Here is a 26,251-nt window from a genome sequence, read left to right as displayed (position 1 = left end):
AAATATTATTAAATTTACATTAAAATGTAATTTTACATTGCGATTGCAGATTAAATATTGTTAAATATTGTTAATGTTGTCAGATTTCCATAAAAAATAATTTATTTATTTAAGCTTTCTTGCACAAAATATATACAACAATGTATAAATGGCGGACTTAATGCCAAATGGCATTCTCTACCAGTCAACCATAGGGCCATACAGAGGTACCTACAATTGGTGCAGAGAGAAAAAATATATTGAGTTATATTAAAAACAGCAAACTATACTTATAAAGTACATAAATAAAATATATATAGACTACCGAGACTACCACATATTTGTAAAATACCTACTATAAATATAATAATGATGGATTGTATTGTATTGTAGTTCGGGCGATTTTCCGCAACTCGACGACTGGCGCCTATTTTGCGTGACATGGGGGTGGGCTAGTCCTGCCAGCCCAGCTCCTCGAGGAAACCTATCAAACCTTTGATGTTGAGTAGGACCTCGGGGAGGTCTCTCGGGGATCCGAGATGTTTTGCCCTGTATGGGGCCACTCCGCTGCACTCCAGCACCACGTGAGAGGCTGTTTCCTCTGTCTCTATGCATCCTCTGCATATGGGACTGTCTGTGACCCCTGTTATAAAAAGATGTTTGTTAAATAGTCCATGTAGTACTTGGATGGGTAATAATGATGGATATTATTCGAACTCTTGTCCCAGGTAGCAAAATGACGTCAAATGACGTCAGCGACGTCGTAATGACGTAATAATGCCGTCATTATGACGTCGCTGACGTCATTTTACGTCATTTTGCTACCTGGGTGTTTTAGCAAAAATTTTATGGTTCCCTATTATATAAGCGTAATTTGACTTTAGGTATATTTAAAAAATCTTCCTTTGAATAACACAAGTCGTAACTCAAAACTCAACCAACGGAAAATTACATACTCAGGTACATTTTTCAGGACATGTTTATATTTCGTATTTAGGCCATTTTCTATGAAAAGGGACCTTATTGTCGATGGCGCTTACGCCGCACAGCGTCGCGCGGCATTGTATTTATATCGGAGCATCGTTTATAATGGCGTAAGCGGCATCGACAATGAGGTCCCTTTTTATAGAAAATACCACATTTATTCCGCCCAGAATGAGGAGCTTTTAATGGCGTCGTACACGATGGCCCAGCGCTGGACCAGCGAGATGCCCAGGCGATGGTTGAGAGCACGCACATGGAATGGACCACCTGTAGATGCGTACCTTTGATGTGCGGACGAAAAAGTGACAACGTGGCTATCCCATCGTCATCCCGCCGCGCCATAAGCCATCACCATGACACTGGCCCATCTTAGTGAGCCAGTATGATGGTCCATCGTGTAGAGGAGCCATTAAACCAACCAAAATGCACGTGCAGTTACATAACTGTCCCGCCTTGGTCCCGCCCATGATGCCGATTGTCAATGTGATTGTACCAGCTTGACAGTAATACAGTAATATAATGCAATAGAGATAGCAACAGGCGGGTCAATGTACTAAAATGTGGAAAAAAAACTTTATTGCAACTTTAAGTTATTATATAACATTGATTCCTGGCTCTCAAAGTAGGTTTCCCTGTGTCTTAAGAGCCATGTCCTTTCCGATTTCAAGCGTAAGGTTACAATGTTAAACATTTTATAATAGGTACAATTTTAACAATATTTAAATTAGAGAAAGATTCAAACACGTGAAACTATGATGTATATGTATGCGCGCGTGAGTGAGTATTAATTATGTGTGTCAGATCTTTGGGATATGTGTGTGTTTCTGTGCTTACGCGCCTGTCCCATGGAGAGTCTCTTCTTTAGCTTAGATAAACTGACGTTAAGCGGTTGAAATGTTAACAGATTGGTGACCGCTTTCGGATGAAAGAAGCGCCTGGCGTCCGTTAGCTTGTGGCGACCACGTACACTCGTGTGAAGCCACCTTTACAGAATAACCACGGCAACACTAAGCTGTCATGTTGACAAAGAGAGATAAAGACCCAGAGAATTATACACGACTTCCGGTTCGAGCGCCATCTTGATAGTTAGCATCGTGATTAATTACTTTGTTTTTTGCTTATTAATATTGTTTAAAGTGTAATATCGATAGCTTATTATACAGTAAACTAATGTGGTAGTGTGCAGTAAATGGAGAATTAATTTTGAAGCGCGTTTAACCACCATCTTGGAGTCAACGGCCGGTAGTCCACGTGCTTCTTGTAAAGACTAGCTATCGATTTACAAGAGCTAACAAATCACCGTACACTGTCTTGTACAACCGTACAATTTTTGTCGTTTGTAAACCTCTCAATACCTTGATACTGGCGAAATAGTCCCACTGGGCTGAAGCCATAATTTTAAAAGAAGAAGAAGAAGAAGAAGAAGAATTATACACGTGTATTTTAGGTTATTAAAACTAATATTGTAGACATCAAGATTATGTACGTTACAGTTAATAAACCTTGTATTTTACACAACGCGGTCGTACTTTAATGTTCCTGCCATCATCTCACTATTCTCACTGCACCCCCACATGGTGACGTGATAAGCTAAGTTCTTTGGGTGGGTGGCTCGTTGGGTGGACGACATTCGGAGGATCGCGGGGCACTTCTGGATGAGACTAGCCCAGGACCGGGATAAGTTGCTATGCTCAGCAATGGAGGCTAAAATGATGATGAGTTTTTGATCTAAAACGGGTTACATAAAGACAAAATGGAATGCGTCGACACACTTTCTTACTGATTCATACGGAGTGACATTTAGTGGGTGTAACTGTACTGAGATCGCATCTCGTTGCATACAATACAGCAGCAGCAGGGGTTGGCAACTGTTGAGTCATTCGTAAAAATACTAAAAATACGAATATTATTAGTTACCTAATAGGGAATATTAGGCGACACTGCGTAGAGGGGCGCCAGGGCGCCACTACCACAATCTGAGGGTCTATCGTGAAACAAGAAAATTTCTTTATCTAACATCTCTGTCACTTGCATATTCGAGCGATAAAGAGGCAGATAGCGAATTTTCGGATTCGCGTTTTCCGATAGGTCCTCTGTAAGCAAACCGCCTTATTGATGCATCAATGTCATATTTTATTATCTCTGAAAACTTGCCAAAAACCTGTTAAAGGTACAGTATGTATAAGTTACTCTATGGTTTACTAAAAAGGCTAGTCCTGCACTCTGGTGGCAGAACATTGCAGTAATATCCCCTATTGTATATTACTTTACATAAACATAGAGAAATAAATAAGCTTAGAGTGCTCGCTCTATACATAGCCAAAATGAAATATACTACAATTTTTTTTTTGCTCTATGAGGTGCAATCGCGGCTAACGCTGCGTCTTACGTAAGAGAACAATTCGCGAACGCGAAGCGGCGCGGCGTCGCGCGGTGGTCCCACGGCGTTCGTGATCGCAATGAGATCGCCCACGTAGGACACGACACATCCATAGGTATCAAAGGATTAATTCACCCCGCCCCGCGCCGCGTCGCTTCGCGTTCGCTTGTTGTTCGCCTACATGCGTACGCATGCATACGCTGCGTAAAACCATAGAGTAAATTTTACGAGAGCGGCACTGTCATAGTAAATTTTGTAACCCCAGAAAATTCACTGCCATCTGTCGACACACTTTAAAACTAAAAATGAAGATTTATAAAAATACGATAAAATGTATTTAAATATGGATAAATGATTTTTTTTATTTGCATTAATTATTTTTATGATTTTGACCCATGCTCTTTCACTGATATGCGTTAAAATTGTTAAATAACAAACGAAACCGTCAACGCCATCTATACGACAGTTGGCTAAAGCTAGTAGCGCCCTCTGAACGAGAATCAAATTTTCTTGATTTTCGAGGCACGTTTTTTCCTTAGACTGTGTCTATCTATTACGGAGTTATTTCTATCTTTGGTAAAACTCACGATCTTATTTAATTGCCAAGAAAAGGGTGACAATGTGACAATATATTTTGGTACACCATTTCCATCAGTAGAAAAAGACGGTGAAATTTAAAAATACAGACGCAAAGGGTTGTCCTCCCATGGAAAATTGAATTTTCGCGCCTTTTTCTATTAACAAACTGGGTTTGCCAAAGTATATTTGAACTTTTAAACATATACCCATTAAAAGGTTGCCAACCTCTGATCGGAGCAGTTTTCCTGTCAAATTCATTGCTTATTTTTTATGTAACCGAACCGAATCAAACGATCTGATCCGACTCGATTCTCGGAACTGTCCAAACATTGTCGGAATTTGGTGCAATATTTGTAACCAACTAACCACTCATCATCATCAGCAGCATAATGAATAAATTTGTCACAATGTCAAATGTCACAATTCACACGCCTCCTAAAATTTGGCACAATGAAAAAATTATAGAGTGAATTGCAATATTTCGGGAATGCTGGAAATATTAGCACGTATATATTTTGGTATTTATCTTTATCTCTACCTCCTAATATTTGGAACGATGACAAAATTATAAAGTGAATTGCAATATTTCGGGAATGCGGGAAATATAGCCACGTGTATTAAGTATTCTTGGAATACAGAAAATATTGCCAAGACTTTAAAATATTGCCGGGAATATATCTGTATACTTATTCGTAAATAAAAAAAACCGGACAAGGATTCCTTACAGGAAACTCCTAACCTCAAATCTAAAGCCCCCTCTACACTCGTGCGCGAATCGCGGCGCGTAGCCGCGAAAGCGAGTGTTTTTTTTTTAAAGTGATAGCAAACTAGCAGACGAGTCGCCTGATGGGAAGCAGTCATCGTCGCCCATGGAAGTAAGCAACATCACAGGAGTGTGGAGTCTAGTTCGCTAATCAGTGAAATCGATTCCACACTCGCGTTCGCGGCTTCGCGCCGCGTAGTCTGGAATCGCCCCAGTAATCTTGATGAATCATCACAATCAGCATTGTACGATAGCAAATGTCAGTGGGTTAGTAAGGAAGTCACAAACTCACAAGGCAATTTTTTTCAGGGTTCCGTAATGTACATACCGTCCGTAATGTAAGACCACCCAGACCCAACTATAGTAAAAAAGCTCCGTCCTATGGCCCAAAATTAATTCGAAAAAAAAAATCTTGCCAGCACAGACTTAAGCTCGTTAAGTAGATTGTGGATTTGGTAATTTCGGTCCAACTTAATGCTATAATTTGTGCTATTACTTAATATGACAATTATTTGTCCGCATTTTCTTAATCTGACTGTCACAATGTGAAAATCGGGGTTCGAAATTGTAAACGCCAGTAAAAAATTGTGTGATATACAGAACCCTTGTACCTACTAGCAAGTTTACTTTCCAATATCAGGCCAGGCAGCCATATTGAAATGTCTTACCTCCTGACGACCGGGTTTAAATATTTGCCAGCTTGAATTGAACTCTGTTTAGTTGACAAAGAGTCTAAATTTAATTGGGGCCTATGTCCTACGTGTAGGACGCGGGTCGTCAGGAGGTTAAGTGACATCGGTCAATGGTATTAGTACGGTTTGCGTAGGCGTAGTGTAACACATGTTTATTTTGGTACAACAATAGGTGTTAGGCGTGTTAGGATGTCACTAGATCGATCACCAAATATCGGTTGCACGTTGCACCAAAACGTCAATGGGATAAGTTTCATAGTTCTCTGATTGTGGTTGGTGCGACCCTTTTGAAACTGAAGCTTTTTGAATTAATTTTTAACAAGCAAAAACGTCTGCGAATGATGCTATTAAGCTTAGAATAAATTTAAAATTGGAAAAATTACTGTTTTGGGTGAGACTTGAACTCACGGCCTCTGGATCGATACTCCAGCGCTCTGCCAACTGAGCCACCTCATCCATAGCAAATCTTCCCACTATACGAGTCTGGGGGACCCTAGCGACATCTACCGTGAGAGAAGTACACTTCAAATGGCCACCGGAGTTCCAAATCATATTGGAAATTCACCAGTTACGATTCCATGTCGAGTAGCAGTACTGATAGTTCCGCTACTTGACGCTAGATGTAGACTACGAAAATAATAGTTGTTTTGGTAACAAAACCGATGTATGGAGTTAGCACTATGTCTTCTAAATTCTCTTTGATATCATCAAACCAAGAGGCCAATTCGAACATGCATTCCGCTCGAACATGTATTGGCACGAGTGAGACGCGCGGGCGGATGGTAACAAAATGACATTATTTTGACAAAATGTGTTACAATTGGCCACCAAGAACAAATATTCGTCCAAAACTGTTATAAAGGAACACGTGTCAGTAAGTCCGCATCATTTGTCATTTTCAAATGATAATCTATTTACATAAGCGCGATGATAATGTTAACGTCATCGATGATTGATCTATCAACTTGGCCAACGGTAATAAAGATGTTAATACAGAATAATAAAATAATGACTAAAATTGTGGTATTAAGTCATTTTACGGTTTAGATTCACTTGTTTTAGTCACTCGCGCGACATGTTTCGCTCATTATTTTTCGCTATTAGGCTCTCCGAAACATGTCACGCGAGTGACTAAAACAAGTGAGTCTAAACCGTAAAATGATTTAATGTTAGTATGTCTCACAACAGTTTAAATTCGAAAATTGTGGTACCTACCTTTTGCGTGAAAACGTCTCATCTGGTTTAGGTCGCGGGGAGCCGATGGATCAGCGCAAGACCGGTCGTTGTGGAGATCCCTGGGGGAAGCCTATGTCCAGCAGTGGACGTCTTTCGGCTGATATGATGATCATTGTTCTTTTTTTGCATTTACGTTATTCTAAATTTTGTATCCCTTAATTTTAGATTCATTCAGTAGTTTTTGGTTCCGAATAAACAACTTTATTAACAGTTTTATTGTAGAAAGGAGTATTCTTTTGCCGTTATATCTCTCGATACTATAATTCACATGTACTGAGAACCACCCACGAATTGCTGTAACAATGCTACGGAGACGATTATGATGTAGATTTACATTACAAAAAAGTATGGAGAGGACTTACTTTCTATTTAATTTTACTACTAACTTATTAATGGGGTTTTTTTTTGCAAAACTGTAAAAGTTTGGCTATTTCTACTGTATAAATTTGATTTTTTAAATAAAATAAAAAGATCTTTACTTTTACAAATTTACACACATCAATAGGCTGTAAGCCAGTTTTGAGATTTTTAGTTTGTCAAAGGGACTGTCTCATTTTAAACATAGACAGAGAGAATTATACTATCTTTGTCTTACTGTAGTACTAGCACCCAGGGGCGTAGCCAGAGGATCGCCCCCTGACGATTGACAAAAGTTTCCCTGCTGCTGCCTTTTGTCCATTTTGCCCCCCCCCCCCCTCCTGGATGGCGCCCGGGGTACTTGCCCCCTCTGCCGCCCCTAGTTATAATTCATAATTTATTTATTGCGTACATGGTTTACATTTGGTGGTACATACATAGTGGGTTTCACATGGACCCTGGTAGGGCACAGCAATAGTCTTAAATCTAAAGTATGCTAGGTATTGGTATTAATGTAATCATTATATAAACTAGGTCTTATGACAATGGTTAAGACATTGTAATTTAAAATTATATTGCAACAAATTTATTAATGTCTTGACATATTATTAACAATTAAATTTAACATTAAAAATGTAGGGTATATGTATAATATTTGTTTATTTAATAGTTATGTCAAGAATGTCAAGATTAAGAGTTTGTATGTCATGCAGTGTTTAAAAAGAATTGGTAAAAAATAAATGGAATAAAAAAAATAATGTGAGTAATAATTAACATTAAATTCGATTAGAAATAATACCATTCGTGATCATTAACCTTAACATTAAATTCAATTAAAACTAGTAACATTCGTGATCATTTTTATCTTCCAAGAAATCTTTCAATTTATAGTAGCATTTGTTAACTAATAAGTTCTTCAACAGTTTGTTAAAATGTTTATCTGATGTCTGAAGTTTAATATCGTCGCCGAGTTTGTTATATATTTTAAGTTACGCCACTGCTAGCACCCAAAAGAGAAGGATGAGTATAGTTTTTTTTGTTCCTATTTACTGACAAGATTCGCTTGACCAACTATATCCAAAACAAAACCAAATAAGTACATACTTATCTACATTTAAAAAACAAAAATTCGGATTTTAAATTCAGATCGTTCCATAACTCATTGAATTATTTAATGTGTAAAGTTCCCAAAACACAGACTTAGCATAGAACAACTGGAGTCTGCTTTCAATTATGAATTTACTCGACTAAGGTAGACGCTGAAATAATATATCAATAGAGATAATGTAAGAATTATTCCTGAAATACAATCCCCTTGAAATCTCTACAACTCGCTTACTAATACCGAATTAATTTCGTATCCTTAGACCGTAAAATATTATACAACCGAAACAAAGTATTTTGAATCCTAGTAGAAAATTAGCAGATGTGTGTGTGTGTGTTAGATGTGTGTGTGTATGTATTTTCCAACCTGAGTACAAAAAAACCGGACAAGTGCAAGTCGGACTCACCCATTGTGGGTCCGTACTTTTTAGTATTTGTTGTTGTAGCGGCAACAGAAATACATCATCTGTAAAAATTTCAACTATCTAGCTATCACGGTTCATGAGATACAGCCTGGTGACAGACGGACGGACATTCGGACAGACGGACAGCGGAGTCTTAGTAATAGGGTCCCGTTTTTACCCTGTCCCTCCCTCAAAATATTTACAGACCCAACTCCACAGATTTCGTTGTCTTGTAGAGACTGTGTGGCACAATGACCGATATATGCCGAATTGCCGATCGATGGATTACTAACCAATTACCATACCAAGATGATTCGTCACTAACATATGTGTCAGATGTATGAAAAATGTATGTAGTGATGTGGGACCACTGACTAGTTATGTAATTTTATCTTCTATCTTAGGGTTCCGTACGTAAATACGGGACGGGACAAAATATACCCATACAAAGTTTCATCTAAATCGGTTCAGCGGTTATTGATTTCCCATACAAATTTCCACCCCCTTTTCACCCCCTTGAGGGGTGAGTTCTGGGATAAAATGTATTCTATGTCCTTCCCCGGAACTCAAACTATATGTATATTAAATTTCAACTAAATCGGTGCAGCGGTTTAAGCGTGAAGAGGTAGCAGACAGACAGACACACTTTCGCATTTATAATATTAGTATGGATGGAGTAAAATATTTTTTTTAATACAGTCAAATACCCTATACAGAATTTACTGGTTACAGATATGGTTAATAAATATAAGTAACTATAATTTAGAGCACCCTAAACCGGCGAGCGTGTATGAGGAATGTTATGAAAGTGAAGAAAGCGAAAGAGGTATGTCAGGATCGTAGCAAGTGGAAATCCGTGGTCTCTGCCTACCCCTCCGGGAAATAGGCGTGATTATATGTATGTATGTATGTATTTATAAATGAAATAATAACATTCATTAGTAATATTTTTATTAACAAAAAATAGGCTTAATCAGTTGACTGTACATTTAGTAAAAAAAATACAAAATCGAATCCAGTGTACTAAGCCATTATTTACAATTAAAAAAATTGTTCAAAATCCTAAATATAAAAAAATAACAAAAAAATGCAGAAAAACCTCTCGTACCGCTCGTCTAGTGGGTCAATTTGACAGTTGACAAGTGTCATTTCAATTCCCCCTCTACAATCCACATACCGAATAAAGTTCGTCTAAGGTAACTCTGCACCGACTTTGACAGATGTGCAATTTGAAATCAGAAATCAGAAATTATTTATTTGCATTAATACAGTATGGGGATGCTGCTGGAGTTTCCAGAAATTTTCAAAAAAGTTTTCGGAAATTCACGAAACTTTCACAGAAAACGAAAATTTCTATAAAAAATGAATAATATCGATATCGTTAAAAAATGTTTCTAACTCTAGCAAGATTGTGACAGTCTTTTGTTTTGCCGCGAAAATTCCGGGCTTTTTTTTACACAGTTTGGTCGACATAGTGACCAGCGACTGCTTTTTTATGAGAAGATTGGTGCCTTGGCCGAAAGGGCCGCGTTACCACCAAGGACGAAAAGAAAAGGAAAACAGAAATAAGGATAGAGAAAAGCAAGAATAGAGAAGTAAATTCCGGGCTCTGATCATCATTATTTACTTGAGCAGTTTAAACACAGCCTTGGAGATGGTGCCGGTTTTTAAGTCGTCCAGGGCCTTTTGATACTCTGACAATTTGTATGTCTTGATGCCCAGGTTTTCGTAGCTCAAGTATCTGAAAGGAATAAAACGCTTAAAGCTTAAAACCTGCATATCATTATTAGATACTACTACTTAATGGCGCAGCTCGGCAGCACCCACAATGAGTCTTGGCTTGGCCTCCGAGTCGAGTAAAAGCCAGACCATTTAGTTCATTATTAGATAGACCATTTTATTTAAAGGTGCAGGGATAACTGACCCCCCTGGATAGAAACTTGTTTTTATTGTCTATAACAACACACACAACACACACAGATATACAGATATCAATCACAATGAATAAATCAACGATGATCAACTCTGGTCAACGTGGGTGGTTGTTTTTAATGATTCCATATTTGTGATTGTTTTATGTAATTTTTGGTTAATTTTATTGCTTGTAAAAATTTACATGTAAACGTGCCTCTGTGGTCTCATCATTAACTTAAGAGTTATTCTCTTGTCGGTGGAGTATCTTCCAGCTTTCCCTATCCCGCGCCAGCTCTTTGACTTTTTGATACGACACGACCCCTACTTTTTCTTTCACTTGATCTAAAAAGCTGCGTCTGGGTTTTCCTCTACCCCGCTTCCTTCCTATCCGCCCCTCCAGGATACTTTTAAAAAAGTAGTCGTGTCGTATTAAGTGTCCAATCATTTTCCCGCGTCTATTGCAATAGTGTTCAGAATAGCTCTTCTTTCACTCACTCTTCTTAGCATCTCCTCATTCGTTATCCTGTCTCTCCAACTAATGCCTTCCTAATGCTCTGTGGCCTATTTGCTAAATAAATGTTTGATGTTTAATGTTTGCAGTGGGATTCAGATATCTCTCTCTCTATTGCTATTCCGGCCTCGGCCGCTGGCTAGAGGACTTGGTCACTGCTTCTTTAGTACAACCAAATTATACTGAGCAACTTTTACTATAGGACCAACCCCGAAATTGCGAAAAAATTTTTTGCTATTTCATACATTTTAGCTGGTCCATTTTCTATGGGAGGGTAAATTTTTTTTCGCGATTTCGTGGTTGGTCCCATAGTAAAAGTTGCTCAGTATAATCCCAAAACCTCCCTGGAAACGGGAATGCACTTACTTTTTAGCCATCCTATATATCATCTATTTGGGGCATTTTCTATGAAAAGGGACCTTATTGTCGATGGCGCTTACGCCGCACAGCGTCGCGCGTCATTGTATTTATATCGGAGCATCGTTAATAATGGCTTAAGCGCCATCGACAATAAGGTCCCTTTTTATAGAAAATACCACATTTCAGTTTATAATTGGCGTTCATTGTATGCTCACCTTTCTCCCATGGCCTTTAGCCACCCAATGGTCTTCGGGAAAGTGTGCGGGTTGATCTTGACGCCAATAACTGTTATTTCCTTGTTGTAGATCTGGAACGGATTAACCCTGAGGAAAAACAATGAAAAGATCAAGTCAAGTCGGCAATATTTTAATGAGGGCTACCGTTTTTATGCTCACCAGTAGGCCGAGCACATGATTGACGCGACAGTATCTCGCCGCGATATAGACTACCCGTCTTTTACTAACTGTATGAATTAAAGGGGGACGGGCAGTCTATGTCGCGGCGAGATACTTTCGCGCCAATCATGTCCTAGCCCGGCTGTAGGCGCCACTGTAGATGTAGGTCCAGAAAAACAGATCTCAAAATTCTTCTATGCTTATTTTTATAAAATCAATACGTTCTAATATACACAAAAAAATTAACGTCTATGTGTCATTTTTTCAACATGTGTAATTTTGCATATATTTTAGTTGGCACGTTTTTTAAACCGCTAACATTTATTGAGCTATATCTATTGTTTACCATGATTAATTAAAGATGGACAAAGATTTACCACAATTATGAACAAGGAGTGAAAATTCCCGATAAAAAAGCTTGAAACCCCCAAACCTTCTATGCATTTGACATTTTGAAAGACCTCCATTTACGCTAGCGGCGAAATTAATCGCGGTAGCCCTCATCCATACTAATATTATAAATGCGAAAGTCTGTCTGTCTGTCTGTCTGTCTGTCTGTCTGTCTGTGTGTTACCTCTTCACGCTTAAACCGCTGAACCGATTTAGTTGAAATTTGGTATACAGATAGTTTGAGTCCCGGGGAAGGACATAGGATACTTTTTATCCCAGAACTCATCCCTCAAGGGGGTGAAAAGGGGGGTGGAAATTTGTATGGGGAATCAATAACCGCTGAACCAAGCTGAACCGATTTAGATGAAACTTGGTATGGGGATAGTTTGAGCTTTGGGAAAGGATATAGAATAACTTTTATCCCCGAAATCATCCCTTAAAAATGGGGTGGAAATGTATAGTGTGGACCAATTTGGGGGTGAAAAAAGGATGGATTAAAAAGCAGATTTGTTTAAGAATTAAGGTACCCAAATTACTAATTCCACGCAGACGAAGTCGCGGGCAAAAGCTAGTTGTCTATAATTTTATCGAAAACGACTTACAGCAAAGAGAATTAAGAAGACATAGTCTTCGCCCGGGAGGCGATTGGTCATGGAAATCTGTTCCTGGCCCGCGGTCTACTACATCTAGCGTCAAATAGCGGAACCAGTAATGCTACTCGAGAATAGATTTCGCGGCGAACGGAAAGTCTATTACTCAACGATTTTCAGCTAATATTATAACCGGATTAACCGGGACTCTATTTTCAACTCCTTCTGCTTATAATTTTAGTTCAGCTTATGGTTGGGCCGTGTCGTACGGCTGCGATCGTGACCCAAAATGGTCCCGCCGGAAGATCAGCGCTGACCTTCGGGTCAGCATTATGCTGAGGCGAGACCATTTCGTGGTAAACTTCAACTCCTACAAATTTTATAAGTTCCTATAGCTTTAGTATACTTTTGTATGTAATTTTAGTTTTAAGTTTATCACGAATAAAACATTTGATTTGATTTGATTTTAGTTATAAATTGTTGAGCAATACACTTTTCGTCAGTCGCGACACATGGGACATCTAGTGTCGAGTAGCAGTACTGATAGTTCCGCTACTTGACGATAGATGTAGACTATGAAAATAATAGTCGTTTTGGTAACAAAAGGTATGGAGTGAGCACTGGTCTTTTTTCTTAATTATCTTTGGTATAACTTACGTAGCTTGGTGTGTGGGAGGACAGCAACCGAAGAGGACATATTTACCGCCGTGGTTCAGGTATTTAAAATTGATCTCCATCACCTTCCCGACGCCTGTGGAAATGTGAAAGTATAAATGGGGCATTTTCTATGAAAAGGGACCTTATTGTCGATGGCGCTTACGCCGCACAGCGTCGCGCGGCATTGTATGTATATCGGAGCATCGTTTATACTGGGGTAAGCGCCATCGACAATAAGGTCCTTTTTAATAAGAAATACCACAAATATGATTTTTTTAATTTGCATTAATTATTTTTATATGATTTTGACCCATGTTCTTTCACTGATATGCGTTAAAATTGTTAAATAACAAACGAAACCGTCAACGCCATCTATTCGAGAGTAGGCCAAAGATAGTGGCGCCATATGTTCGAATCAAATTTTCTTAATTTTCGAGGCACGTTTTTTTCCTTAGGCTTTATCCATCTATTACGGAGTTATATCTATCTTTGATGTCATGTAGAACGCCTGCTAATGGAACCCATTTACGGGTACATATATTATTAATATTAATTACCTGTACAATCAACGATGACATCATACAATTTGTCTTCTTTGGAGAGCACGTCAGGGGATATGAGCCGGTATCCAGTGTCTGAAATTATAAAAATAAACAACCTCGTGGTAAATTGCTTCAAAATTCATTCAGGCTTAGCGGAAACTATAGAAAAAGCGTTTTCCCTAGGGGTTTTCCTTATGAAGTTTCTAGTATTATAATTAACAGTTTTTTGTCTTTATACCTAATTTTTGTATCGCAAGTGTGATGAAAAACATTGTGTGTAACTCGGGGCGTAATAATATTGCAAACTCGAGTCTATAAATCGCTCCGGAAGCCGTCGCGAATGTATATATGACGTCTATTTCAGTTTATAATTTATATTTAAGTACTTACTCAGTTTTTTGACGATCTCCAGCCTGGATTTGTTCATCTCTGAGACTGTGACCTCCCGGTGACCCTGATGATGAAGCGCAGTCACCCACAAGTTGCCTGAAATACATTTTACAGTAAGCCTAAATATTTAAGCTAGCAATGAAACTTATTGCGGAGAACAACACCGTTTAAAAACACAAAAACCTTTCAGTTTGCTTATACATAAAACTTTTCATAGTCGCATTTAAACCACTGTGAGCATGACTGATATTATAAAGACTAAAAAAATACCGGGTTCAACGCGGTCAAATGTCATTATTTTACCTACGCAAGAGAAGCTATCGAAATTAAAAAAACACCCGAAAAATTTCAACAGGGAAGACGGGTACAAATTATCGTCCACTTGGGAACCAGTGATTCAGATGTTGAAACCGAGAGATCTATCTTCGGACCAGTGTGCGGATATTGTTAGTGTTGCGTGTCGTGCCGCGGACAATAAACATTAAACAGAGACGGGTAGATACATTTATTGGTCTACCCGAACACTTATATAAACCAATGTCGGGTAGTTTAGTGTTGTTTACCAAAATCTCAATTGATATTTTGCTGGGACGTCAGTCTTCCGTGAACACAGCTAGTGCAACCTAGCTGAAACGTCGGAAAAAAAGGTAAAATAATTAAATTTAATCGCGTTAGACCCGCTAATGACATTAATTATGTGTACAAAACGCGAGTTTTAAGTGTTATAAAAAAATGTTAGTTAAACCGTAAAATTGGCTTTAAAATATTAATATAATAATTACCAATGATGCCAGCACCGACCACAAGTATCTTCTCTCCAATCTGCAGAGGGGCGGCTCGGTCAAATCCGTGAGATACGCACGAGTAGGGCTCGCAAAGACCCCCTGAAAATTGAAATGATATAGGTTATTATTTTATTCATTTTATATATAAATTTTTGATATAAAAACACATACAAAATACGTATTTATCTGGGGGCACGTTAGTTTTGTTATGGGGAAGGATATATAATAGTTTTCAACCCCAAAATCAACCCGTAAGGGTGAAAAGGGGGTGGAAAACGTCTGTTTGCATCCTTATCCGCATTTACGAATATAAAAGAGACAATAAGTAATTTAATTTAATGCAAAACTTTTTTAAATAATGTTTAGAGTAATGGTAAGATTTATGCATACAGTTTATTATTAAACTTACTAACACAAACAAATTTGTATACCTAATGCTAGTAAAACATAGTGATACTAAGTAATTGTGACATTCTCAACCAAAAGGTTACTTATTGTCGGCTGTCAATAAGGCGCTATTTCCATATAGCTTCAATTTGAAATAAACCTTATCAACTAGCGACAATGTGTACTTTTTGGTTGAAAACGTCACAATTAATTGTAACACATACGTACCTATGTTTAACAAATAAAAACATTGATTGATTGATTGAAATTTGTATGGGGAATGAGTAAAACGCAGATTCCCCATATTACATATAGTATTTTGTATAAAAGATGCCCCCAGATACGTATTTCAGGTTTTTTAATAGTAAATTACCCCCAACCCTTTAAATTTTAAATTATGAGATCGAAGATTGTCATAAGCAACTTACAAAAAGAAGTGAAATCACACCAAAAACAATCATGTAAAATGTTGCCAAGACGAAACCATAAAGCTCGCACTGTCAATAAGTTATCAGATCTCTCGTAGAGCCAAGGTTCTAACTCTACAAGCCGTAACTTCACAAACTCCACACCTTAGTCAAAATATGCGGCTCGGCGACTAGTCGGCAAAAAAGGCCGAGAAGGCAAACGGGACAAAAACTATATTACAAAGACCTTACAGACTAACATACATATATGTATTATATAAACTTAAAACTAAACACTATATGGGGCATTTTCTATGAAAAGGGACCTTATTGTCGATGGCGCTTACGCCGCACAGCTTCGCGCGGCATTGTATTTATATCGGAGCATCGTTAATAATGGCGAAAGCGCCATCGACAATAAGGTCCCTTTTTATAGAAAATACCACATATTATGCGACAAAGCGGCGTGGCTCCGTTGAACCGGCTGCTCTTGTGTCGGATTCGGCAGTTTGCCCCGGAACCTCCGAAACACGACACCCTTCGGCCAGAAGTCTGCGCACGCGATGGTCCCCTGCAGCGGTCGCGGCACGCGCACCACAAAAAAGTTGAAGTGCACGTAGTGGCGCGATCGAAGCTGGAACACCTTCAGCGTCTAACCGGTCTTCTGGTGTACATACTCCACCACTTCAGCAACCGTGGCGGTGTAATGCAAGCGCGATACATACACTCGGTGTAGTAATCCGCAAGTCAGAATTAGCCGGTTAGGCGGTACCAGTACCACACTGAGTGCGCGATACGCATAGCGCCTTACTCGGTGTAGCAATCCGCATGCCATTAGCCGGTTCAGCGGTACCATGAGTCTTACGAAGCGCCGTGCGCGCCCTCTTCTTTCTTGATACCAGTGTGAAATCCTCCTCATTTATGGTGTATACGAAAACTTTTATTCATATTTACCGTTTCACCGATTTCGTATGTCCAGCTGGGGCCAATACTTATCAGTTTTCATAATCACCACCAACAGACTATAATACAATAATATTATATATATACATAAACAATAACCGTAAAGCTTATTATTTAATCCTTATTACTATTGATTGCAGGGATAAACTGTTAAGTATTTTATGGTATTTTGTGACAAATTTAAAAAGATAAAGCGAGTACAATCTTTTTATTATCTTGAGTGCATGTAATATATTTTTATAATGTTATTTGTTTTATACCGATATTTGATATGATATATTTGGCGCATGTGCAAAACAAAACATACTATGTCATCATGATTTTATATTACTTACTAATCTTACTGTTAGTTAACTACAAGATCTATACGTAATTCTTTTCACAACAAAACATCAGCTCGAATGAAATAAAACTATGAAAACGGATTATATCGCGTATATTGAATTTATAATACATCCCGACGTTTCGAACCCTTTACAGCGTTTGTGGTCGACGGGTGACTGAGGAAAAAATTACAAAGTGCAAAAATACCCACATACTAAAATAATGAACAATCATAGACTATAAACTGTAAGGCTGGTTGTACATGCAAAATCGGTTCATAAGGCTAGTTATACACTACAATTATTTTCAAGTAAAGATATATATATATACGCGATAAAAAAGATGAGTAACTATCGCGGTAACCAAAGACAATATTATCAGCTCGAATATTCAGTGATATTAACAGTTCTACCGCGATACCTCAAATGGGGCATTTTCTATGAAAAGGAACCTTATTGTCGATGGCGCTTACGCCGCACAGCGTCGCGCGGCATTGTATTTATATCGGAGCATCGTTAATAATGGCGTAAGCGCCATCGACAATAAGGTCCCTTTTTATAGAAAATACCACAAATAATCCGTATAACCACAGCTGGTGCAACTTACCGTTAGACATTAGGTGTGCTAAAACTCTTCATAGCTTCAAAAACCTTCTGAAGAATCATTACTTGTCTCTTCCTTAGTGTGCCGCTGTGTATATATTATATATTTATATATATTATGTATGTACGTATGTATGTATTTATATATTTGTATATATGCATCTGATATATATTTAACTATTGGTACGTATTTATTTAATTGTATTTGTATGTGTATTGTGTAATCTTCTTATTCCTGTAATTTAGTAATGCACTACCTGTTTTTTTAGTTTCTGTTCTTTATATCCTGCTACCCTAAGGTTGTCTGGAAGAGATCGCTTACAGCGATAAGACCGCCTGGTGCTACCTTTATTTACTTTGTAAATATGTATTGACTTTTCTTTGTGGTGCAATAAAGTGTATTTACTTACTTAGTTGAAACGTCGCTGCGAGTGCTGCGACAGTGACGCTGCGCTCGGAAGTAGATAAGATAAGATAGATAAGATAAGATGTTTATTTGTAAAAGTCATGTACATGAGATGTTATTGAAGTTATAAAGGAAGCTTCCATGACACCCTGTCAGGGCACACAAATTGTCTTATATCTAGCTTATTACTAAATTACATTTACAGGCCATGCATGCTATTATTAATAATATTAAGTATGTTCATACATTTTCATGCTGCACACGGTGCACACCTAATACTGTAGCTCTGTATGTATACCTAATACTTGCTAATACTAGCGTCAGTGTCACTGCGTCTTTGCTCGGAAGTCTACCTTAGAGCTTTTTCACATTGTCTGATTCGATATCGGATATCGTACATCCGATAGGTCAGGCCGCAGGGGCGCGCCCGGGCGCCGTCTACAGCGGTCACGTACACTACAACAAGCATTATGCCTACATACGCACACAAACAAGTATTATCGGTCCGACAGCTGACGGGGGACTCCGACATGGGTCGGAAGCGCCTTTCGGATATCCGCCGATATCGGATGTCGGTAGGCGCCTATGACAAAGACAGCTGCAGGAGAGTACCATGGGCATTAAGTCCGTCTTTTTTGCGTTATTTATCGTTTATTAGTAATAATGACTTATTAAATGCATAAATAAATACAGAGAAACACATACATCTTACATTTTACTTCCTTCCGACATCCGATATCGGATCGGACAATGTGAAAACGCTCTTAATCGTACCTTGTTTAGTAGTGATTTCGTCCGGCAGCGCAAAGACGTTCGTGTCCGGGCACCGCACGTACTCGGCCCAGCCGCCATCTTGCCAGGTTCCGATAGTGTTGGCACAGACCGCACAGATTATATAATACTGTGTTGGTAATACCAGCCACACGCCATTTATGTAAATAGTGATCAGCATTACAAATATTCCCTTTTTCATGCATTTTCTAACCTACTCCTGAACAATTGACACATTCTCAAATGATTTTTACGCCTAAGACGGTAATCTGTTAAACAAAATCCATTGTTCCTTTTGTGCGAGCGATTGACCATTGCGTGACATTGAGTCTGAGCGCGTGCTACGGCGCGTGCCATTGTCAGACACAATGGCCGACCGCTCGCAGAAAAGGAACAATGGCTTTTGTTTAACAGAAGATGCAGACTATACTTACTAGGGATATACCTTGTTCAGCACTACAAATATTTCCCTTTTTGCAGTAGGTTTTGGCAACACACTTCCAAACCTGTCGTTGCGGGTGACCATGGGCAACGATTATTGCTTACCATTAGGCGAATCGTCTCCTTGTTTGCCTCCTATATTATAAAAACTAGGTACTTAATCTACTACAATTAAAACACTATTACTGGTACCTTGTTTAGTAGTGATTTCATCCGGCAGCGCGAAGACGTTCGTGTCCGGGCACCGCACGTACTCAGCCCAGCCGCCATCTTGCCAGATTCCAATAGTGCTGTTAATACCAGCCGTAAGACAGTAATGGTAGTTGCCATTGTGGCAGAAATCGCATCGATTGCAAGCACTGTAACAAAATGTATTAGTTTTACATGTGGGCAAAGTCGTTAAATGCTAACTATACAATAATTGAGCTCGGCGTCGTTATATACTCCAGAGGTATCGGTTACTAGCTGTCATAAAACTGGCTTCAGTGGTTTGGAATATGTCCAGTTTGCTGTCTTTGTCCAATATATCGTTCAGGAGAGAGCGCGCGGTGCAGCGGCGAGTGGGATAATGCCCGGGTCCGCGCCGCCGGGGCTGCGAACAGGGCGCGGCGACGAGGGCGCAACTGAATACTGCTGTGGGCATACTTGAAACGGGACAAGGGCTAGTAACTGAGGGTTATGAGTTTGACCACGGATTAGAAGATGAAAGGTTACCTGTTAGGGTCAACGACCACCTTCTGTCCCACTGTAAAGTTGGCAGCCTTCCCGACCTCGGTGATGACGCCGCTGAACTCGTGCCCCATGGGCAGCGGACGGTCCTTACGTGCGGGGAACTCGCCCTGGAAACAAATAAATAATTTAGCTATTTAACTTTGAGAATAAATATAACTAAATTTGTTTTTTTTTTTGTAGAGAGTTGCCCCTTGAGAGCTGAGCCAGGGATACACCAGGGGACGTGATGGTGCAGAAGGAGGGAGCGGAGCGCGGCAGGGAGGAAGATCCGGCCTCGCCGATACGCCGCAAGCGCGTGGGGCGGCGGCGGTTGGTACCTTATGGGGGTACCTGTGGGCGGCAGGCTCGGGGACGTCTGTCGCCTACACAAAGGTCCCTGCGTGGGCGGGCGCAATCAAGGCGCCCACTAAGGTGAAGGGGTAATTTCCCCAAGAGTCGGGTCCGAGTCCGGACGGCCGCTGGCGAGGTTGCGGAATAGTACTTCGGCGTTCCTGGAACCTCGCCGTATAGCAGTGAGGCGGCAACAGAGGGGGTTTAGTGGGTAAACCATGGGTCCCACTAGCCTGTATGGAAGTCCCACATAACCAGCCCGTCCCTGCGCCTGGGTGTCATTAATGGAAGACTTTTTTGTAATTTTAAGGTTATACAAGTACTTATAGCTTGAATACCGTCCAACTTATACAAAAACACATAAAGCCTTTTTTGTTCCAAATTTAATGAGGGTTAATTCTGTGCTTGACACTTTTTGATATCTATTATAGTTTTCGTGAGAATGTCAAAAAACCACCAACACGGACACATTTCAAGGTGAGGGGGGGGGGGTGTAGCGTCAGGTGGAGGGAGGGGGAGAGTGGTAAATTTTAAAGAGTACACCTAGATGTATCATGCCACACAGGTTTGAAAACTTTATTAATTTGTTTCATTTTCCCATACATTGCTTACATAGAATTCCTCAATTACATTGGCCGGGACCGGTTACCTGGATAATGTGCAGATCCGTGCCGCATATGCCCGAGTAATGCACCTTCACGATGACATCATGGTCCTCAATGATTTTAGGGAGCGGGTACTTGCTCTCGTACTTTAAGGTGAGGTTGGCACCGTTGAACACTACAGCTTCCATGTTTAAAGCTGTAACAATTTAAGGTACAGGGGGCAATTTCGACTGCGGGAAATTTCAACTAATCACAATATCTTCCATGTTTTACATTATTAAATTGGCCATATATGTCCAGATAGCGGAAAAGATTGTTCATAATTTTACTACATATGGTGTTAATAGACTAATTGTTTTCTGAGTTACGTGGCCATTTTGTTTTCGACGAAATTCGTTGTGGGCATGTGCGAGTTGGCTCTTTAAATAATCTATGAAAATAGTAGTTTTAATGGGTCTTAACAAGTTTTTCAAATGTGAGTCCCACATTTATAGCCTATTCTATGTTTGTGTGTCACTGAATCTAATGTAGTTTGTTTTAATAGTAATTTGGTGAATTTTGGTGATAGTCTAAATAATCCCGCTAAAATTAAGATGGCGGCTAATTTCGACTATTTGGTAGTTGAAATTACCCCTCCATATTTTATATGAAATTGAACAAGGACTAGTGATGTACACGATTCGAGATTTTTATCGATGGAAATATCTCATTTAAAAATACTGACCCTGTAAAAGGACTATATGTGCCATTCTCAACCAAAAGGGTACTTATTGTCGGTTGTCAATAAGGCGCTATTTCCATATAGCTTCCATTTGAAATCAACCTTATCGACTAGCGACAATGTGGTACCTTTTGGTTGAAAACGTCACATATTTTTATTTTATTAATTTGTAGTATGCATCAAAAGAGATCGTCCCCTTGTCAAATTGAATGTATACATAGTATAATATACATATGATAGTTATCGTTGGCATTATTAGATTATGATGGTGAAAACAGAATCATTAAATGTAACGGGAATTTTGAAAAATCCTGCAATAAAAACTTGAACTTGACTAGAAAAAAAGTTTTTTTCATAATATTCAGCAAAATTGCTTTTATACCTAATTGAAGGTTAGCGTTCCTCTCAAATATTTGACAGATTGAAAAAACCGGCCAAGTGCGAGTCGGACTCGCGCACGAAGGGTTCCGTGCCATTAGAATAGAATAGAATTCAATTATTCATGGTAAACTACATTTCATACAAACGTATTACAAAGAAAAAGTATATTTAAAACATAAAAGTATATACCTAGTTTACTACGAAATGGTCCCGCCTCAGCATAATGCTAACCTTAAAGTCAGCGCTGGTCTTCCGGCGAGACCATTACGCAAAAAACGACAAAAAAATCACGTTTACTGCATGGGAGCCCCACTTAAATATTTATTTTATTCTGTTTTTAGTATTTGTTGTTATAGCGGCAACAGAAATATCTGTGATCTGTGAAAATTTCAACTGTCTAGCTATCACGGTTCATGAGATACAGCCTGGTGACAGACGGACATACAGACAGCGAAGTCTTAGTAATAGGGTCCCGTTTTTACCCTTTGGGTACGGAACCCTAAAAACGCATCTCTACAATAGAATTACGTGTCTAAATCGAATAACTAGAAAGGAATGTCAAATGTTTAAAGGATTAAATGTAGGTACTGTCATTTTATCTAAATCTGTAAATTTCCTCTTCAAATGGAATATTACTAAATGATTTGTTTTTGTACAATAACTTACCAGTCGTCTGTTCACGAGCTCGATTAAAATAACAATTGTTGTTAACGATGCACGAGTTGCACGATATAATCATTGACATACAGAGTGGGCATACTTGGGGGCCGGGGCAGTGAAACTTTATCAAATGTAACTTAAATTTCAAGGTAACTTTGTTATAAAAATGCATTAATTTTTATAACAAGCTAAAAAAAACCTGACGATACCTGATAATACCTGACGATGCTTTAATCCCTTTCCAGCTCTTAAGAATTCTTAAAAAAGTGACCCTGCCTGTGAAGCCGATGGTCCTGGGTTCGAATCCCGGTAAGGGCATTTATTTGTGTGATGAGCACAGATATTTGTGTCTGAGTCATTGGGGTTTTCTATGTATTTGTATATTATATATATCGTTAATTTTTAACAAGCAGAAACGTCTGCGATCGATGCTATTAAACTTAGAATAAATTTAAAAGTGGAAAAATTACTGCCTTGGGTGAGACTTGAACTCACGGCCTCTGGATAGATACTCCAGCGCTCTGCCAACTGAGCCACCAAGACCTCATCCATAGTCAGCAAATCTTCCCACTATATGGGTCTAGGGGACCCTAGCGACATCTACCGTAAGAGTGTTACACTTCTTAAACGGCCACTAGAGTTCCAAGTCATATTGGAAATTCACCAGTTACGATGTGCTACCCATTCTAAATTAATTTTTAACAAGCAGAAACGTCTGCGATCGATGCTATTAAGCTTAGAATAAATTTAAAAGTGGAAAAATTACTGCCGTGAGTTCAAGTCTCACCCAAGGCAGTAATTTTTCCACTTTTAAATTTATTCTAAGCTATATATACCGTTGTCTGAGTACCTATAACACAAGCCTCCTTTGGCTCACCGTGGGACTTAGTCAATCTGTGTAAGAATGTCTGTGGATATTTGTAGATATAATTTTGACTCCATAGGCTAAGATAGGTTTAGTTTATTTTTAATTTGTATAATAGTTATGTAAATTGTATAAACATAAAAAAAGAGACGCGTAAATCCAGGAAATTAGAAGGGAACATAGATTGTGGACCCGGGTATGTCCTTAAACTACGTCCGGACCCGGGGGTATGTCCTTAAACTACGTCCAAAAGAGAGGTATGGGCACTGTGAATGACCTTTCGCTTTGTGTGGTAGGGCACAGGACAGCGGATGTCATTCCAGATCTGGAGCAGAGCCCAACTGGGGAAGTACCTCCACCTTACAGAAAACCGCAGCCAAATAACACTAGACCCTACCACCCTACTCATAGTGTTGTGTTCCTGCCGGTGAGTAAGGTTGCCAGAGCTCAACGAGGGAGAAGAGTGTTAGGGTCGGCAACGCGCATGTAACTCCTTTGGAGTTGCAGGCGTACATAGGCTACGGAGACTGCTTAACATCAGGCGGGCCGTATGTTTGTTTGCCACCGACGTAGTATAAATAAAAAAATACGCGTCGCGCGAAAATTGCGACAGAAGAAATGTCCAACGCACGGGTTTCTCATTATATTAAGTAAGTAATAGGCCGTCACTAGAAAAATGCGGCAAATATAAAAAATGTAGGCGCAAAGAGTTTTCCTCCCATTGAAAATTTGAATTTCGCGCCTTTTCTACTAAAGTGGGTTTGCCAGTATATATACCTTTTTACAAAGTTTCAAGTTTCTAACTAAAACTTGTACCGCATACAAACTTTCAGCCCCTTTTAACCCCTTGGGGGTTGAATTTTTGCAAATCACTTCTTATCCTACAATATAGATAGATAATAGGGATTTTTCACCATCCTGTATACAGATAACGAACTGTTATTGTCTTGTCGTATACTCCAATGATAACCCACGTTTACATAATCATTACACTTTACTCTCGCGTTTTGTAGGTACACATAACATTTATAAAAATACGATAGAATGTATTTAAATATAGATAAATGATATTATTTTTATTTGCATTAATTATTTTTATGATTTTGACCCATGTTCTTTCACTGATATGCGTTAAAATTGTTAAATAACAAACGAAACCGTCAACGCCATCTATACGACTGTAGGCCAAAACTAGTAGCGCCTTCTGAACGAGAATAAAATTTTCTTGATTTTCGAGGCACGTTTTTTCCTTAGACTGTATCCATCTATTACGGAGTTATATCTATCTTTGACATAACTAATGTCATTGGGTGAATCAACTTTTAAGTGTTCTGTTGGAGACAATATTAAAATGAACATGTTCAACATCACACGTACAGAGCCCCTGATCGATAATAGTCTGGCTAATGAAAGTTGAACTTGAAAAAACGCGGCAATTCCAAAAAATCTGTAGCAGGCGGCTCTGATTACAAGGATTGCATAATTTTTATACTTATTATGATTTCTAGAATATGAAAATTATAAAAAGTATTAAATTCCAGCGTAGCAAAACCGTCTCGTGTGATGCGGAAGGGTCCTGGATTTTCCACAGGCTACCGTCCCCCCACACAGTCCTACCGCTCTAATTGCCTTAGGTGCAATAGAGCCCGTCAGGTTCAAAAAAAAAAGAGCCGGCCGCTCAGTACTGTTTCAACTTACTCACACAATGACGCATGCCACGTGTACAGAGAGTACAGACGTGCCGTTCACACATAGAAACGCAAGTGATTTTTAATGTAGGTATATAGCGTGTCCGCAAGTGATTTTTGATGTAGGTATATAGCGTGTCCGCACTGTACCGATAGTCTCCATGCCACGTAAGACCATTGGGAGTTCGCTGTGATAACATAAGATAATGACCCAACGCAATATTTTTTTTATTTTACACCTTTAAAGCTTATGAAGTATACAGCTCACAGAACCACTAGTAATTAATATTGCCAATATCAACCAATATATTGCCAATAAGCCTGACATCATGCTAATAGATCGATCTTAACGCCGTGCTTCTCGACGTCACTGCCCTCAGTGACGAGATTCTCGTAGAAGCCGTGAACTTGACGTGACTTAGCTGAGGAGATAACCGCCACGTGGGAAGTTGATTCGACGATAATCGTCCCGATAGTCGTTTCACCGAACGATTTAGCAGTGAAGAGTCTTGGTCTTGACTTACACATAAAGAGACTCTCTAGATTGATGGGTCAAGGGTCAGATGTCATATGCAGAAGTCGGTGGTCATAAAAACGGCGCAGATAGTCCGGCGGTAGCACTGGCAACTTAAGCCCTGCTCCGCTGCTATTATCATATTTTAAGAAGATGATAAATTTATTAATTAATTTACTTTACATTCTGCAACAGAAGGGCTAAACTCCTATTTTGCTATCACTATGTTTAACGCTATCTAGTAGTGAATAGAGGAACTAAAAAATATTAAACTTAGCGCCATCTAACCTTGAATAGGGAACTAAAAATAAACGAATGAAAGAATGCATCTGCTTTACCCACAGAGCTATGTGAATGGTTCTGAGGATTTGATTGCTGAATGTTGCTAGAGGTCAACATGAATCCGAAATTATGGAAATAATATATTATAAGTAAATTTAAT

The 26,251-nt window shown here is 39.1% G+C and overlaps 3 protein-coding genes across 3 annotated transcripts in view; 1 reads left to right on the top strand and 2 right to left on the bottom strand.

The window, feature by feature from the left end:
* The window catches only part of LOC134753608 (putative fatty acyl-CoA reductase CG5065), a 416,745-nt gene that overhangs the window by 159,690 nt on the left and 230,804 nt on the right, over window positions 1-26,251 (top strand). The window lies entirely within an intron of this gene.
* Window positions 1-26,251, bottom strand: part of LOC134753609 (glucose-1-phosphatase-like) — a 147,872-nt gene that overhangs the window by 38,444 nt on the left and 83,177 nt on the right. The window lies entirely within an intron of this gene.
* On the bottom strand, window positions 9,413-21,179 carry LOC134753611 (uncharacterized). The gene is made up of 9 exons (XM_063689547.1): window positions 21,025-21,179; window positions 20,028-20,152; window positions 19,506-19,672; window positions 15,010-15,111; window positions 14,228-14,323; window positions 13,853-13,930; window positions 13,296-13,389; window positions 11,479-11,586; window positions 9,413-10,219 (listed from the first exon to the last, which is right to left on the bottom strand). Exons 1-9 carry the CDS (start codon window positions 21,166-21,168, stop codon window positions 10,102-10,104), a joined length of 1,032 nt encoding a protein of 343 aa, XP_063545617.1. The 5' UTR covers window positions 21,169-21,179; the 3' UTR covers window positions 9,413-10,101.

This window comes from Cydia strobilella, chromosome 27, assembly GCF_947568885.1.
Source record: "Cydia strobilella chromosome 27, ilCydStro3.1, whole genome shotgun sequence".
NCBI classification, from domain to species: Eukaryota; Metazoa; Arthropoda; class Insecta; order Lepidoptera; family Tortricidae; genus Cydia; species Cydia strobilella.
The sequence above is the reverse complement of the archived record's forward strand: the minus strand, read 5'-3'. Positions and strand labels throughout refer to the sequence as shown.

Bases quoted from the DNA above. Each gene is read 5' to 3' on its own strand.
- LOC134753611 (XM_063689547.1), bottom strand. From the start codon at position 21,168: ATGGAAGCTGTAGTGTTCAACGGTGCCAACCTCACCTTAAAGTACGAG. The intron at 13,390-13,852 runs GTAATTAATATT...ACATTTCCACAG, and splicing joins TGTCATCGTTGATTGTACAG to GCGTCGGGAAGGTGATGGAG. The intron at 11,587-13,295 runs GTAAGTTATACC...GTTTTTCCTCAG, and splicing joins CCTCCCACACACCAAGCTAC to GGTTAATCCGTTCCAGATCT.